General features: G+C 65.2%; 2 protein-coding genes across 3 annotated transcripts in view; both read left to right on the top strand.

Moving 5' to 3' along the window:
* The first annotated feature begins 35 nt into the window (after positions 1-35).
* On the top strand, positions 36-10,183 carry LOC129152151 (cytochrome b-c1 complex subunit 1, mitochondrial). 2 transcript variants are annotated; one of them, XM_054729755.1, is made up of 13 exons: positions 36-142; positions 397-540; positions 3,777-3,863; positions 5,441-5,570; positions 5,749-5,947; positions 6,444-6,523; positions 7,986-8,101; positions 8,319-8,462; positions 8,582-8,742; positions 8,825-8,910; positions 9,207-9,295; positions 9,561-9,636; positions 10,024-10,183. In XM_054729755.1, exons 1-13 carry the CDS (start codon positions 74-76, stop codon positions 10,086-10,088), a joined length of 1,446 nt encoding a protein of 481 aa, XP_054585730.1. In that variant the 5' UTR covers positions 36-73; the 3' UTR covers positions 10,089-10,183. The 2 variants fall into 2 exon arrangements, with proteins under 2 accessions (XP_054585730.1, XP_054585729.1); XM_054729754.1 differs by having other exon boundaries at positions 370-540.
* Positions 10,184-13,152: 2,969 nt separating this feature from the next.
* The window catches only part of COL7A1 (collagen type VII alpha 1 chain), a 36,548-nt gene continuing 33,420 nt past the window's right edge, over positions 13,153-16,280 (top strand). Inside the window, exons 1-11 of the mRNA XM_054729811.1 lie at positions 13,153-13,205; positions 13,313-13,398; positions 13,830-14,010; positions 14,464-14,623; positions 14,697-14,790; positions 14,869-15,030; positions 15,195-15,358; positions 15,440-15,569; positions 15,667-15,783; positions 15,879-16,025; positions 16,105-16,221. Of these exons, the coding sequence (XP_054585786.1) occupies positions 13,314-13,398; positions 13,830-14,010; positions 14,464-14,623; positions 14,697-14,790; positions 14,869-15,030; positions 15,195-15,358; positions 15,440-15,569; positions 15,667-15,783; positions 15,879-16,025; positions 16,105-16,221 (1,357 nt within the window). The 5' untranslated portion in view covers positions 13,153-13,205; position 13,313. The remainder of the gene's footprint in view (positions 13,206-13,312; positions 13,399-13,829; positions 14,011-14,463; positions 14,624-14,696; positions 14,791-14,868; positions 15,031-15,194; positions 15,359-15,439; positions 15,570-15,666; positions 15,784-15,878; positions 16,026-16,104; positions 16,222-16,280) is intronic.

The following is a 16,280-nucleotide window of genomic DNA, read 5'->3' as shown; positions in this document are numbered from 1 at the left end:
TGCGCGTGCGCCTCGGGCGCCGCCGCGTCGCTCTGCGCATGCGCGGCGCGGCCCGGGCCGACAGGACTGGAAGATGGCGGCGTCGGCGGTCTGCCGGGCGGCCGGCGCTGGGACGCGAGTGTTGCTGCGCACCCGCCGATCGGTGAGGGGGCAGCGGGGGCGCGGGGCTCTGGCGCGCGGGGCTCCGGGACGCGGACTGGGGTGGGCTGTTAGCGGCGGTGGGCCGGGATCGGGGAAGTCGCGGGGTCAGGGCCGTGGGAAGGTCACGGCCCCGGGCGGGGGTGGGGATGGCGGCCTCGCGGCTGCCCGGGCGGCGGGGACGGGGACACCCCGCGGGTCCGGCCGCTGAGGAGCGAGGCCCGGACCCAGGCCTCGGCCCCCGCCGCCCGCCTGCAGCCCCCGGCCCTGCTGAAGCCGCCCGGCCTGCGGAGCACGGCCACCTTCGCGCAGGCCCTGCAGCGCGTGCCCGAGACGCAGGTGAGCCAGCTGGACAACGGCCTGCGCGTGGCCTCGGAGCAGTCCGCCCAGCCCACCTGCACGGTGAGTGGCGCCCCCGGGGTCGGGGGTCGGACCGGGTCGGGGGTGACCTTGGGCTCAGGCCTCTACGGTTTGAGCCCCTCCTGACTTCGGGGCGGGGGCAGGCCCCGCAGCCTGCACTCCGGTCGCCGACGATGCCCGCCAAGCAGGGGCCAAGCTTTCCCCCAGCTTCTCACGTGAGAGAAGCCACAGCCTCAGGGTGACAGTGAGGAAAACGGGGTTCAGAGACAGCAGGTCATACTCCTTACCAGACCAGGAAGGCGTTGACGGGAAACGCATTTGGGGATTCTAGTGAAATGCGTGATTTTCCAGAAAAATGCAAATCCTCACATTTGACTCAAGGACAGAAATCTTGACTAGACATAGGGATAGGTGAGAATTTTCTCAAGAAGTCATCCTTCTCCCCACCCCAAACTCCAGGGCAAAGTGGTTTCATTGGCAAAATCTTTCCGTTCAGGAACAGACGATGCCCCGTGTAATGTTGGTACAAAACATAGCAAAGGGCAAGGGCAACCTCCTTATCACATGGCACCTGTGTAAGCCTGCCCAGAGGCTCAGCACAGACCCCTGTACTAGGTGTACCGGTTAATAATGCGAATTAACCACTTGCACCTGGTTAATAATGTGGATCGGCCTTTTACCGGTTAATAATTCGGATTGACTATTAACCGGTTAATAATGCAGCTTTTGTAATCATAGAAAACACGGTAATTTCGAGAGAAACATCAAAAGTGCTTTATTCAAAGGAATGTCCATCGCTAGCTACCCATTCCCCCATCTTTCAGGTAATCTGTGGATACCGTCCCAATAGAACTTTTCTTGTTTTGAGGCAGACCATTCAGAGACCCAATTTTCCACTTCTTTGTACGTTTTGAAGTGCTGCTCAGAAAGGGCATGTGCCATCGATCAGAACAAGTGGTCATCTGAAGGAGCAAGGTCTGGTGAACACTGCGGGTGGGTTAACACTTCCCAGACAAGATCTTTTAACGTGTCTTTAACTGGCTTTGAAGTGTGTGCTGGTGCGTCATCATGAAGCAAAATTACTTTGCCGTGTCTTCTGGCCCATTCTGGTGGTTTTACTATCAAAGCGTGGTTCAAATTGATTATTTGTTGTCAGTAGCGATCAGTATTAACGGTTTCACCTGGTTTTAGAAGCTCACAATACACCACTCCTTCCTGATCCCACCAAACGCAGAGCATTGTCTTCTTTCTGAATCGATTTGGCCTTGCAGTCGATGTTGATGGTTGACCTGGATCAACCCATGATTTTGTGCGTTTGGGATTCTCAAAATAAATCCACTTTTCATTACCAGTCACAGTTCGATGCAAAAAAGACTTTCTTTCATGCCGTTGAAGCAACATTTTACTGATGACTTTTCGGTTTTCCATTTGTCTTCCGTTCAGTTGATGTGGCACCCATTTTCCTTCCTTTAAAATCTTTCCCATTGCTTGTAAACAGTCGGACATTGTTTGCTGAGCAACGTGTAATCTTTCTGCAAGTTGTTTTTGAGTTTGACATGCATCTTCATCCAATAATGCTTGTAATTGTTGGTCTTCAAACTTTTTCGGTTGACCTGGACATTCTTTGTCTTTCACATCGAAATCGTCACTTTTAATGCGTTTAAACCAGCGTTCACAAGTATCTCGAGATGGAGCATGTTCGCTATAAGCTTCCCAAAGTAACTTTCAGCAGCACTTTTCTTCAAAATAAAGTAATGAATTTAAACTTCCCGCAAATGCTCTTTTTTTGGCATGAAATTGGACATTTTTAAGTGTAAAAATATCTATGATGTTAACACCTTCAGCAAATTTGACATATGAAGTTTTGAAGCTTGTCAATACAACAAAATAGCATACATATCAAATAGCATATATATATCAACATGCGTGTAACTCCATCTATTGGGAAAAATCCGCATTATTAACTGGTGCACCTAGTACATGTGCTAGTAGATGCTCCAGGTTGTGAGGAGAAAGTCAGAGAAAGGATGCTGCAGTTATTGTCAAAGGGTTCCATGGATTTTAAAATGCATCTTCCCAAGGGTGTTAAGCGTGGGGTAGATGTTCACGTAAGAATTTACGACATATGGTTGTACGTCAGTATCTCTTAGGAAAGTAGATGTGAGAATTTTTTTTGAAATATATTTTTATTGACTTTAGAGAGGAAGGGAGAGAGAGATAGAAACATCAGTGATGAGAATCATTGATTGGCTGCCTCCTGCACGCCCCCTACTGGGGATCGAGCCTACAACCAGGGCATGTGCCCTGACCATAAGGAATCGAAACCGTGGGACCCTTCAGTCTGCAGGCTGATGCTCTATCCACTGAGCAAACCAGCCAGGGCAAGATGTAAAATTTTAAATCGACTCTGAACGAATAGTAAATTAAAAGACTAAATCTGTGTGACCCTGTGGGGTGAGTGGTGTGGCTTGTTTCACAGCACACAGGAGGCTACTAAGAAAACGATCGGGCCCTAACCAGTTTGGCTCAGTGGATAGAGCGTCGGCCTGCGGACTGAAAGGTCCCAGGTTCGATTCTGGTCAAGGGCATATACCTTGGTTGCGGGCACATCCCCAGTGGGGAGTGTGCAGGAGGCAGCTGATGGATGTTTTTAGCTCTCTATCCCTCTCCCTTCCTCTGTAAAAAAGCAATAAAATATATTTTTCAAAAAAAAGAAAATGATCGGATCCTCTGATTGGCTATCAGGGAGACACTTGGCGTGTTCAGTGTTCAGGTCTGATGAAAACTCCTTTTAAGTGTGAGTGCAGGGTACTTCCCAGTGTAAACGCCCGTGTCTGAACCGGCAGCCTCCTTCCTTGGCAGAGAAAGGATGAGCTCAGCACGGCCGGAGAGGGCAGTGGTCAGAGGAGAGGGAGGTCGTTTGCCCCGTGTTGCTTCCTAGAAAACACAGTCACTGACAGTTAAGAGGAGCCTAAGCCTTCCCTGCGGGTGCCGTGAGGGGACCAGGTGAGGTGCCGTTAGACGTCAGGGACTCGTGTGGGAGCCCTTGCTGACGGGTCAGGAGCACAGCAGGAGGGGGAGCGATGCAGCGTGACTGGTCCTGTCGCCGCGGGTGCTCTGGGCACCGCCACGCACAGTGTCCTGCTGGGAGACGGCTGTCCCCACTGGGGCTGTGAGCCTCAACTTCAGCCTGTGGGTGGGGGTCCTGGGCTTTGCTCAGCCACCCGGGGTGGGGTGTACGTGGGGCTGGAGTGATTTGTTGGTTCCTTCTTGTCCAGGTCGGGGTGTGGATTGACGTTGGCAGCCGGTACGAGAACGAGAAGAACAACGGGGCGGGCTACTTTGTGGAGCATCTGGCTTTCAAGGTGAGCGTCCCGCCCGCCTCTCCCCGGGCTCCGGGCTGTCCTCCGGGAAGCCGCCTCCTCAGTCTGGCGGCAGCCGGGCGGCCTCTGGTCTTCGCCTCTCCTGTGAGCACCTGTGTGCGGAGCGCTGCACAGGCCCAGAGTCAGACCCGCGGGAGCCGCGGGAGCCGCAGGAGCCCCCCTTCACCAGCGAGGCCGGCCTGGGCGTGCGAGGCCCGATGTGGAGCCGCCATAGGCACGCGCGTTGCAACCCGGCTGGCTGAGCAGGCGTTCTGCGCGGCGCTCCGCCTGTGGGCTCCTGGGCCTCAGGTTCTCCTGGGGGGACAGTCCCCGGTGGCCCCCAGCCAGCCCCGGTTGGCACAGAGGAGAGACTGGCGTTTTGAATGAATGGAAACACGGAGGAGGAGACGTGGGATGGGCAGCCTGGCCAGCTGCAGCGTCAGCGATGTGTGTGGACCTTTTTGTTGATCCTCATCGGAGGGTGTTTTCCAATTGGTTTTCAGAGAGGATTGGACGGGAGGGAGGGAGGGAGGGAAGGGGGGGGAGAGAACATCGATGTGAGAGAGACACATCAATTGGTTGCCTCCCGCGTGTGCCCCAACCAGGGTGGGTGGTCGAACCTGCAACCCAGGTATATGTGCCCTTGACCGAGGATCAAGCCCAAGACCTTTCAGTCTGCGGGCCAATGCTCTAACCACTGAGCAAACTGGCTAAGGCATAGATCTTTTTGTTTTTCTAATTTTGTTTTTCTAATTTTGTTGATTTCAGAGAGGAAGGGAGAGAGAAAGAAACATCAATGATGAGAGATAATCATTGATCAGCTGCCTCCTGCACGCCCCCTACTGGGGATCGACTCCACAACCCGGGCATGTGCCCTTGACTGGCAGCGAACCTGGCACCCCTCCGTCCGCAGGCCCTGCTCCACCCACAGAGCCACACCAGTTAGGGCTCTTCTTTATTTCTCGATTTGAGAGAAAGGTATCAATTATATTGATTCTCGCTTGATTGATTTTTTTTGTCCTCATCCGAGGATATGTTTTTATTGATTTTAGAGAGAAACATGGATAAGAGAAATGGCGATTGGTTGCCTCCTGTGTATTCCCTGATTGGGAATCAAACCCACAACCTGGTATATCGGGACGAAGCTCTAACCAACTGAGCTACCTGGCCAGAGCTGTGCAGATGTTCGCACACGTGCACAGGACAGGCCGCTGCACACAGTCATATGGATGGTGTGGGGGAGTAGGCAGCGGCAGGGTCCCCTGAACGCAGGTGTGAGCTCGCCTGGGCAGGCCTGTGGGTAAGGGGAGGGTGCTGGTAAGGCCGACTGTTGGGGAGCTCTGGGTTGCAGGCCGCTCGCTTTGGCCACGCCCTTCTCCCCTGGGCCTGGCTGTCTCCACGCCGTTGCCCGTGATGCTGTGGCCTCGGCGCAGAGCCGGCTTCGTGCTGGGAGGCACAGACCCTGGGCTCTGCGCCCGGGCTCTTTGCCGAAGGCACTGCTTCTGGTGGGCCTTCAGTCTGCGCAGCCGGGGGTCCTGGGCTCTCGCGGCTCCTGACGGTGCCGTTGGGGTCTGGCTCAGGGAACAAAGAACCGGCCTGGCAATGCCTTGGAGAAGGAGGTGGAGAGCTTGGGGGCCCACCTGAACGCCTACACCACCCGGGAGCACACGGCCTACTACATCAAGGCGCTGTCCAAGGACCTGCCGAAAGGTAGCGCCGCGGGGGGGGGGGGGGGGGCGGGGGCGGGACCGGCACCAGGAGCCCTGGCCTGGCCGAGGAACGGGCTGCCCTCGCGTACGGCCTGGCCACGGGCAGCAGGTGCCAGGCCTGGGGTTTGTGCTGTGTGGTCTCCGGCGGCCCCTGGTGCCCACACTGTCCTTGCCCCCAGCCGTGGAGCTGCTGGCGGACATCGTGCAGAACTGCAGCCTGGAGGACTCGCAGATCGAGAAGGAGCGGGACGTGATCCTGCGGGAGCTGCAGGAGAACGACGCGTCCCTGCGGGATGTGGTCTTCGACTACCTGCACGCCACGGCCTTCCAGGGCACGCCGCTCGCCCAGCCCGTGGAGGGGCCCAGCGACAACGTCAGGTGGGCGGCTGGGCTGCGGCGGACGTCGTTACCCCTCTGGCCGGCTCGGCGCGTCCGCGCCAGTGGGTTCAGTTGGCTGCCTGCCGTGCTGTGGACTGGCCTCATTCACGCCCTGGAAGCACTTCCTGTGCAGTGTGGCCTGTGCTCGTGCTGGAACTCGGGGCTTGATCGCAGGGCGTTGCCACGCCTGCCCTGACAGCCGGCCGGAGGGAGTGTGGGTGCCCCATCCGTGGGCTCCGTCCTGTGGTGGGAGAGCTCTGCTGCCCCGCGAGCCCACAGGGCCAGCTCACCCTCCTCACAGGGGCCTCTGGGCCGGTCCTGAGGTCAGGTGGGAGTTGGGCCAGGCAAGGCTGCCCTCTGGGCCTGGAGGGTGGGGGCAGGGATGGGGAGGGACCGAGCAGTGAGAAGCCACGTCTCCTTGGCTGCTCCTCGGCCCCCTTCTGTGTGACCCAAGTCCCTGGGTCGGGAGGCGCTGAGCCCTGGCCGTGTCCTGCAGGAAGCTGTCGCGTGCCGACCTGACCGAGTTCCTGGGCCAGCATTACAAGGCCCCTCGCATGGTGCTGGCGGCGGCGGGCGGTGAGTGCTGGGCCCGGCGAAGCCGGTGGCAATGGTGGGTAGGCCCGGCCTTGGTCACCAGGGCTCAGGTCGCCTGGTTCTGAGCGGGGTCATCTTCCGCCCCTGGGGACGCTGTTGTCCTCCCCGCCCTCCCCCCCCCCCCCCGGGGGGAGCAGCCTCTGTCCCGTCTGAGATGGAGTGGGATTCTGCCTGTGCCTCGCCGCCCTCACCCACCCGGTCTTAGAGGCCCGGCCGGAGGCTGGTGGGAGCGGCAGCCTCGGGCTTGTTCCTCACGGCCCCGGCGGCACACCAGGCCCCGCACGCGGTGCGCACTGGAGGCAGAGGGAGGTGCCTGCAGAGGAAGGCAGAGCGGCCGTGCTGGGGACTCGGAGCTGGAGGCGGGCTGCTCAGGAAGCGGAGCTGTTCGCAGAGGCCGCAAGAGGCGGAGTGGGCGCCTGGGCAGAGGGCTGGCAGCGTCGTGGTTTCGGCGTGTCCTGCCGCCACTGGGGCCAACGCAGAGGCCAGCAGACCCGGGGGTTGGGGGCTGTCCCTGGTGCCGTGGGAGGTGGGGAGCCAGGGCGAGAAGTAGATGGGCCACGATGGTGGCGCCGATGGGAACTGAGGGGGGCCGGGGCGGGCCTGGGACGGGAGAGGGGCAGCAGCTGGTGCCGGGAGGAAGGCTGACGGGGAGGGCCTGTTGGTGGCTTCGGGCCAGTGAACCTGGGACCAAGCGCAGTGGGAGCTGCTGGCGTGCCCGGCCTGGCCGAGGCCAGCGGAAGTTCCCAGGGCGGAAGGGGCACGGCAGAGCCGCTGGAGGCTGTGCGCATCCCGGGAGGCTACGGCGCTGACAGCAGAGCAGGCCCCGCGGGCACGGGTTTGTAATGGTGCCAGGCAGTGCTCCAGCCCTGGGCCCCCAGAGCTAGTCACGCACTGAGCACCGCCTCCGTGCTTGTCCCTGGCCACCCTCCCAGGGCAGCACCAGGGTCTGCGTGAGGGGAGGGTGAGCGGGACAAGGCAGGGCAGGTGGCTCGTGCCCGGGAGCCCGTCTCGTCCTCGGTGCAGGTGAGAAGGCACCGCAAGGACCGATTTTAGGCTCAGCTTTCCTTTGGCTGCGGCGCGCAGTGCGGTCCATCCTGAGGTGCCCGCCACCCCGAGGCAGAGCCTGCCCACGGGTCTTCCTCACCCACGGGTCTTCCTCACCCTGTCCGATGTCACGTTCTGCTATCTCCCCGGCCCTGTGCCTGTGCCCGCGCCGGGCGGCCGGTGACACGCCGTCCGGCCCTGTGCCCGCGCCGGGCAGCCGGTGACACGCCTGTCCAGCCCTGTGCCCGCGCCTGGCAGCCGGTGACACGCTGTCCGGCCCTGTGCCCGCACCTGGCAGCCGGTGACACCCTGTCCGGCCCTGTGCCCGCGCCGGGCGGCCGGTGACACCCTGTCCGGCCCTGTGCCCGCGCCGGGCGGCCGGTGACACGCTGTCTCGCAGGGGTGGAGCACCGGCAGCTGCTGGACCTCGCCCAGAAGCACTTCAGCGGCATCTCCGGGACGTACGCCGAGGACGCTGTGCCCACGCTCGCTCCGTGCCGCTTCACTGGCAGCCAGGTGCTGCCTGGTGGGCAGGGCAGTGCCCTCGCCCGGGCCCCTGGAGGAGGGACCCTCACGCACACGGCACCTCCCGACCCCGGAGGTGCCTCGGCAGTGGGAGGCCTGGGGCTGCTGCCTCACAGACATGCTTGCACCTGCACCCCCTCCCCCACCTGCACCCTTTCTGGGCGCCCGGGTCGGCAGGCGTCCCTCAGTGTGGCCGTGCCCGTTTCAGATCTCCCACCGTGACGATGCCCTGCCTCTGGCCCACGTGGCCATCGCCGTGGAGGGGCCTGGCTGGGCCAACCCAGACAACGTGGCCCTCCAGGTGGCCAACGCCATGATCGGCCACTATGACTGCACCTACGGCGGCGGCGTGGTGAGTGCCGGTGGGCGTGGGGCCTGGTCTCGGAGAAGAGGGTTCTGGGACGGCGTGCACTGCCCTGTGGGGGAGGGGTGGCCGCCGTCGGGGTGGCTGCTGACCGCCTTGGCCCGCAGAACCTGTCCAGCCCGCTGGCTTCCGTCGCCGTGGCCAACAAGCTGTGCCAGAGCTTCCAGACCTTCAACATCTGCTACGCGGAGACGGGCCTGCTGGGCGCGCACTTTGTCTGCGACCGCATGAGCATCGACGACATGGTGTTCTTCCTGCAAGGCCAGTGGTGAGTGCAGCGCTGGGGCCTGGGAGCAGGAGGTGGGGCCGAGACAGCACCTCTCAGTGGACCCCCCCCCCCCCCGCGTTAGGATGCGCCTGTGCACCAGCGCCACGGAGAGCGACGTGCGCCGGGGCCGGAACCTCCTCAGGAATGCCCTCGTGTCCCACCTGGACGGTGAGCCCTGCGCCCGGCGTGGTGATGGGCTTCCTGGCGGTGACAGCCCCGGGGGCCCCATTCCTGCCCAAGACGAAGGGAAACTCGGCTGCACCACAGCCCACTGCCTGCCCACAGCGGCTGGGGCCCAGATCCAGGGCGGGCGGCCAGGGGGTGGCCATTCCCACAGTGACAGGGCTGTAGAGTGAGGGTTGCAGTCGGGTCAGACAAGGTTCAGGGGTCAGCCAGAAGCTGGAGTGGGTGTGTGCCTGGTCCAGGATGGACTGGGTGGACTGTAGCCTCCCCTCCCCTCGCAGGCACCACTCCTGTGTGTGAGGACATCGGACGCAGCCTCCTCACCTACGGCCGCCGCATCCCCCTGGCCGAGTGGGAAAGCAGGATTGCGGTAGGCGGGAGCGGGGCTGGAGCTTTGACCGGGCTGACTCTCCGACGGGCAGTGAAGCCTGATGGGCAGCCCCCTGGGTGCAGGCAGAGGCCCCGGCCCTGCGGGGCTGGCGTGGCTGCAGGGAAGAGGCAGGCAGAGGCCTGGCTGTGGGGTGGATGAGCCCTGCCCTCCCCTTGGGGCCGGGGCAGCGCCGAGGTCTGTGCCAAAGCCCTCGGTCGGCTGGGTGACCCTGACTGGCTGGGGTGGTGCCCTGCTTTGCCTGCAGGAGGTCGATGCCCAGACAGTGCGTGAGGTCTGCTCCCAGTACTTCTACGACCAGTGCCCCGCAGTGGCTGCAGTGGGTGAGTGACCGGCGGCCGCTCTCTCTCCTCCCTGGGCCCTTTGCTCCCCTCCCCCCTCCCCCGCCTGCACTGGGAGCAGCCAGAGGCCCCAAGAGGCTCTGCCCATAGTCTGGCTGCCAGGGAGTTCTTGCTCAGAAAACCTGTCCCAGCAGCTCCCTGACTCCCTGCCAAGGTGCCTCCATCCATGCCCGACCCACCAGGTAACGGGCACCGCGGGGTGGGGCTCGGAGGCCGAGCGTGAAGGGACAGGCTCAGCACCCCGGGACGTCTTCCCCCCTCCCCTCAGCCTGCCTTGTGCTGCTCTGGGCAGCCCGAACTGGGTGCGGGCAGGGCCAGGTGTCCCTGTACCAGCCGGGCGCCCCTCCCTGACCCCACCCATCCCCGCAGGCCCCATCGAGCAGCTCCCCGACTACAACCGGACCCGCAGCGGCATGTTCTGGCTGCGCTTCTAGGCAGGAAGCCTGTGGGCGGGCGGGCGGGTGGCTCCGGCCCCGCCAGGAACACGCCCCCCCCCCCCACCCCCCGCACCAATAAAGCCCTGGTGAGAGCTGCGTGTCCTCTGGCTTTGCATGGGGTCCACTGGGCAGCGGAGGGGGCTCCCCCAGGCCACGTCCCGGTCCTCCCGCCTCCCCGCAGCTGCGTGTCCTCAGCGGGGGGCCAGCAGTAGGCTGGAAGCCTTTGATGCCTCAGGCAGATGAGGCCAGATGTTCCCACTTAGCCAGAACGCCCCCGTGAGGCAGGGCGCCCACGGGGACTGCACACCAGCCTCTGCCCTGAGGGAGGGCCCCCCGGGGACTCGGGGTGCTCAGGCGGAAGCCCCTGGCTGTCACCCTCTGGTGCCTGGGCCCCGGATGGACCAAGAGGGGCCGAGGGCTCCCTGCGGAGCCACCTTCGTGTTTACCCTGGGCTCTGGGAGGAGGGAGCCTGGGGCATCGTGTTCCCATTTGGTTCCTCGCTGCTGCCTGGACAGGCAGGGCAGAAACTCCTGCCTCTCGCTCGCTCACTCGCTCGCTCGCGCTGACTCAGGCTCCAAGAATAGCCCTGAGCTCAGTGGGACCCGAACCCCCTCCCTGCCTCGGTCTCCCAGGCAAGTCCTGAGCTGCTGCCCCGTCCCCTCCCCATCTTCCCGGGGCTCTGGCTCTGGTCCCCTCGCCCGTGGGCCCTGTGCAGGCAGGCAGGGGAGGCCCTCTTCCTGCCCCAGCCCTGCAGTCAGCTCCCCGGGAGCCGGGCGGGGGGGGGGGGGGGAGGAGAGGGAGGAGGAGGGGAGTGAGGGGCCAAGTCTCCGAGGAAGGTGTTGCTGGGAGTTGTGAGCAGGTCCTGGGTCAGGATTGCTGAGGACGGTTCAGAAGCCCCGGCCTCACAGCAGCCAGAGCACCCTGGACTCCCTCCCGCTGTCAGCTAGGAAGCAATGCCAGGTGCTTCGAGAGCTCAGGCTGGGGACTCAGATCCCCCCACATTGGGGCCACGGGGGAGCGAGGACTGCGGAACCTGGCCGGCCCCTGTGCTCACAGAGGCAGCTCACCAGGCCGAGTTGGAGCTCCTGAGGATGAACTGGCTTCTAAGCCCAGGCCAGGGCCAGGAAGGACATGTCCAGGGCAGGGCCGGGGAGGACAGAGCTCAGGGCCCCGCTGCCCTGATGGAGGGCACTGGCCTCGGGCTGTGTTGTTCCAGGCCGGGGGGTGGGGGGAGCCTGCCTGGAGGCGGCAGCAGGGGCCCAGAGGACCACACTTGTGCTCTCGAGGCTCCCAGGAGCTCCAGACATGCACTCAGCCTCAGCCTTGCCCCTACCTCCAGCAGCCTCTCCAGCAGGCGCCTGCCTTTCTTTTGGGGCCCCTCAGGGTTCCGGTGAGGTTTGCCAGCTGGGCCTTGTCTCCCCTAAAGGCTCACCCACACTTGTGTCCGTACTGTATGTGCCGATTGTTCCTGCTCACCCACCCTGCTGTGCAAGGGAAGGGGCGTCTCAGAGCTGCCCCGGGAACAGGAACATGTCTGGGCCCGGCCGGCGTGGCTCAGGGTTGAGCGGCGGCCTATGAACCAGGTCACAGTTTGGTTCCCGGTCAGGGCATGTGCCCGGGTTGCAGGCTCGATCCCGTGTGGGGCGTGCAGGAGGCAGCCGACCCATGATTCTCTCTCATCGTTGATGTTTCTTTCTCCCTCTGAAATCAATAAAAATCTATTAAAAAAAAAAAGACAAGGCAAGACTTGTCTGGTTCTCTGCTACCCTCACCTGTAGATCAGTTCAAGAGCCGGGGCCGGGGGGGGGGGGGGGGGGGGGGCGCGGTCCTGGCAGATGGCTGAGAGCGTGACCTTGGGAGAAGGTTTGGGCCCTGTGGGTCACAGCTCTGCACCCCAGGAGAGCTAAGGAGGGGCCAGCGCTGAGAGGTCCCTCTGCCTTCTGGGTGATGGGACAAGTGGCTGTCCCTGGAGCTGCAGGCCCTGGAGGGGTCCAGGGGAGACCAGTTCAACAAGCGCCACCCCAGCTCTCCCCACGCAGCCTGTGGGTCCCCACTCTGCCGGGGCCAGGCATGCTGGGAGGCTCGGTGGCAGCGGTGAGGCTTCCAGAATGATCCAGGGCTGGCAGGGAAAACGGAGGGGAGGCCTGGGGCACGCTCTGCCTCTAATGAACACACACACACAGTCACCTCCTCAGGACAGGGCCCTGACCGGGGGTCCTGGGGGGCCTATCAGTCTCAGAAGCCAGTGCAGGAGACAAGTGGGCAGTCAGGCTAGTTCAGGGGAGAGGGTGGGGCGGCCAAGGGTGGTTAGGAAGGTGGGAGCACAGGTGGGCGTGAGGGCAGGAGGAGGGAAGCCCAGGTGACCCCGGCCTGGGGGGTGGTGGGAGGAAGGCGAGGCGGCATAGGTGGGGGTCTGGCCTGAGGCAGGACAGGGGAGCAGGCAGGAGAGGGGCAGGCAGGAGGGGCGAATTCCTGAGGAAGGAGCTGTCACTGTGGGTGGTCCCTGCAGGCACAGCTGGATGGCATCTGTCTGGGACCGTTCCGGCACGTGGGGGACGCAGGGCGCTGGGATGGACACGCATGCATAAGCGTGAGATTCTCTCCTGCCCCCCCCACACACACACACGGGAGAGGGCAGGCCCTGGGCAGTGGTGCTGTCTCCCTGGGGGGAGCTCACAGCCCTTGTTTGGGGGGGCTGCTCTGCTTGTCAAGGGGATGGGGTGGCACAGGAGACCCACCCCCAGGACGGGGGGGCTGAATCACAGGGTGGCTGTCTGGCCCCCTGGGGTGAGTCACTTTGCCCCCGGAGCCTGGGAACCCGCCTCCATCCCTCGCTCTCACGGTGCCAGCTCAGCCGCCAGGACATCTGGCCCCTCCGCTCTGTCTGCAGAGGAACTTGGGGGGGTTCCCAGGAGCCGTGGACGTGGGGCTTTCAGCCGAGTCCGAGCATCTGTCCAGGGGCGGCTGGGGCGGCGACCGCTGGGCCGGTGGGTGGAGGCAGCCCCTGGTCCCCGCCCGCGCCCCGCCCCCCGGGATTAGGGACTTTTCTCGGCCGGGGCTGCGGGACTCGGCGGTGGCTGGCGGTGGCGCCGGCGGACCGGACCGGACCGGCAGGCAAGACTGGGCCTGGGGGTCGGGGAGCGCCGGGCTCGGACCCGCCAAGGCGGCGGAGGTGCGGGACAGATGCGGGGTCCTGGCTGACCGTCCCCCCCCACCCCCAGGATGAGGCTGCAGCTCCTGGTGGCCGCGCTCTGCGCCGGGATCCTGGCGGGGGCGCCCCGAGTGCGGGCCCAGCCCGGGGAGCGAGGTGGGTACGACCAGGAGGGACCCCGGCCCGGGCCCTGCACCCCGGCCCCGCGGCCACACTCGGCCTTCGTCCCGACCGCCCCCGCGCGTAGGCTCCTGTGTCTCTGGTCTCCCCAAACTCTCCGGGACCCGCGCTGCGTCTCCCAAACCGCACCCCAGCCTCTGCACCCCAACCCTGACCCCAGATGCGCGCTGGCTCTCCTACCCTTGTCACTCCGCAGGGGCCAGCCTCGGCCCCCCCACGCGTGCAGGCAGCTCTCGCCCCGCACCCTCCGCGGGGAGGGGGGTCGGGGGAGGGGGATCGGGGTCCGGCTCCGCTCGGTGCGGGCGGACGGCACAGATGGGGGCCGCTCCCCGCCTCCCCGTCGTCCCGGGCCACAGGGGAGTTGGGGGAAGGGGCTCCGAGAACGGTCCCGCCTGCTCCCCGCCCAGTGACCTGCACGCGCCTCTACGCCGCCGACATCGTGTTCCTGCTCGACGGCTCCTCGTCCATCGGCCGCGGGAACTTCCGCGAAGTGCGGGGCTTCCTCGAGGGGCTGGCGCTGCCGTTCGCCGGCGCGGCCGGGGCCCAGGGCGTGCGCTTCGCCGCCGTGCAGTACAGCGACGACCCGCGGTGAGTGCGGGCGCCCGGCCCACCGCCCCGGAGACACCCCCAGGCTAGTGCCCCGCAAAGAGGGGGCTGTGCACGGGGAGCCCAGGAGGGCCCGGCTCAGAGCCCGCCGGCCGGGCTCCTCCCCCTTCCCCCCCCCCCCATGCCTTCAGCCTCTCGGGCCCCAGAGGGCATCAGCCCCTCCCACCGCCGGCCCTCCTCCTGCGGCTCCTTCACTGACCGGGAGGGAGGCCGGAGGGAGGCCTGCCCTGGCCCAACCACAGGCGGGACACGGGGACACCTGAGGAGTTAGTTTGGGGGTGTCAGAGGTGGAGGGATGAACCACAGGGCCAAGAGGACCCCCAAGGGCCCTGATACCCACCACCCTCACCCCAGGGGCCCCTTGAGACGAGGGCGGGAGTGGGCCCGGCCCCTGGTCTGTTGCCACCCCCCACCCCCCCACCCCCCCACCCACAGGACAGAGTTCGGCCTGGATGCGCTTGGCTCGGCGAGCGAGGTGATCCGCGCCCTCCGCGAGCTCAGCTACAAGGGGGGCAACACCCGCACGGGGGCCGCCATCCTCCACGTGGCCGACCGCGTCTTCCTGCCCCGGCTGGCCCGGCCCGGCGTCCCCCAGGTGACCTCCCCCCCGGGCCCCGGGCCCTGCTTCAGGTCTGCGGCCGCCCTGCCTGACCCCTCCTCCCACGCAGGTCTGCATCCTCATCACGGACGGGAAGTCCCAGGACCTGGTGGACTCAGCTGCCCAGAGGCTGAAGGGCCAGGGCGTCAAGCTGTTCGCCGTGGGTGAGTCTCCGCCGGGCGGGCGGGCGGGCGGGGCCGGGCGGGGCGGGTGGCAGCTCAGCCCTGACGGCCTCTCCCCAGGGATCAAGAACGCGGACCCCGACGAGCTGAGGCGCGTGGCCTCCCAGCCGACCAGCGATTTCTTCTTCTTCGTCAACGACTTCAGCATCCTGAGGACCCTGCTGCCCCTCGTCTCACGGAGGGTGTGCACCACCGCGGGCGGCGTGCCCGCGACCCTGCCCCGTGAGTCCCTGCCCGCCGCGCCCGGCCGGGCCTGCGACCCAGCCCCACCCTGTGTGCTCTGACCCCAAACCCAGGGTGCTGCCTTCTGATCCTGACCCTTGACCCCAACGCCTCACCACAAGCACCAACCCCTGACCCTGCTGCCCGATCCCCCGCTTTCCCAGCCGATGTCGCGCCCTCTGGCCCGCGAGACCTGGTGCTGTCCGAGCCCAGCAGCCAGTCCCTGCGGGTGCAGTGGACAGCGGCCAGCGGCCCCGTCAGCGGCTACCAGGTCCAGTACACGCCCCTGACGGGCCTGGGCCAGCCGCTGGCCAGTGAGCGGCGGGAGGTAAAGATGTCCGGAGGGGGGAGGAGGGTGGGGGACTGGGGACTGGGCTGAGCAAGGCTCGGTGACCTCTGACCCCGGCAGGTGAGCGTCCCGGCCAGCGAGACCAGCACGCGGCTGCAGGGCCTCCAGCCCCTGACCGAGTACCAAGTGACCGTGGTCGCCCTCTACGCCAACAGCATCGGGGAGGCCGTGAGCGGGACGGCGCGCACCAGTGAGCAGTCTGCTACCCTCCGCCCCGCCCGCCGCCCCGCCCCCCCCCAGTGACCCCCACTTCCCCCCCGCTAACCGCTGGCGGGACCTTCCCCCAGCCGCCCTGGAGGGGCCGGAGCTGACGGTCCAGAACACCACCGCCCACAGCCTCCTGGTGGCCTGGCGGGGCGTGCCCGGGGCCACCGGCTACCGTGTGACCTGGCGGCTCCTTAGTGGTGAGTGGGGGGTGTGGGCCATAGGGCACCCCTGCACCCCAGACAGGAGGGTGGGGGCCGGGGTCAGCCACCCTGACCCCTCTGTGCGCCCCCAGGCGGCCCCACGCAGCAGCAGGAGCTGGGCCCCGGACAGGGGTCCGTGGTGCTGCGTGACCTGCAGCCCGGCACAGACTACGAGGTGACGGTGAGCGCCCTGCACGGCCGCAACGTGGGGCCCGCCGCCGCCCTGACGGCCCGCACCGGTGAGAGGCGGGGCTGTCCCCGGGCCGGGCGGGCGGGCGGGCACCCAGGCCGGGGCGCTGACGTCCCTGTGCCGGGCAGACGCTCCGGTGGAGCAGACACTGCGCCCCGTCATCCTGGGCCCCACCTCCATCCTCCTGTCCTGGAACCTGGTCCCCGAGGCCCGCGGCTACCGGCTGGAGTGGCGGCGAGAGCGTGGTCAGTGCAGACGGAGGGCGGGCGGGCGGGCGGGCTGGGCTTCAGCCGGCCTGACCTCG

The sequence above is a fragment of the Eptesicus fuscus genome, chromosome 18, assembly GCF_027574615.1.
Source record: "Eptesicus fuscus isolate TK198812 chromosome 18, DD_ASM_mEF_20220401, whole genome shotgun sequence".
Taxonomy (NCBI): domain Eukaryota; kingdom Metazoa; phylum Chordata; class Mammalia; order Chiroptera; family Vespertilionidae; genus Eptesicus; species Eptesicus fuscus.
The sequence above is the reverse complement of the archived record's forward strand: the minus strand, read 5'-3'. Positions and strand labels throughout refer to the sequence as shown.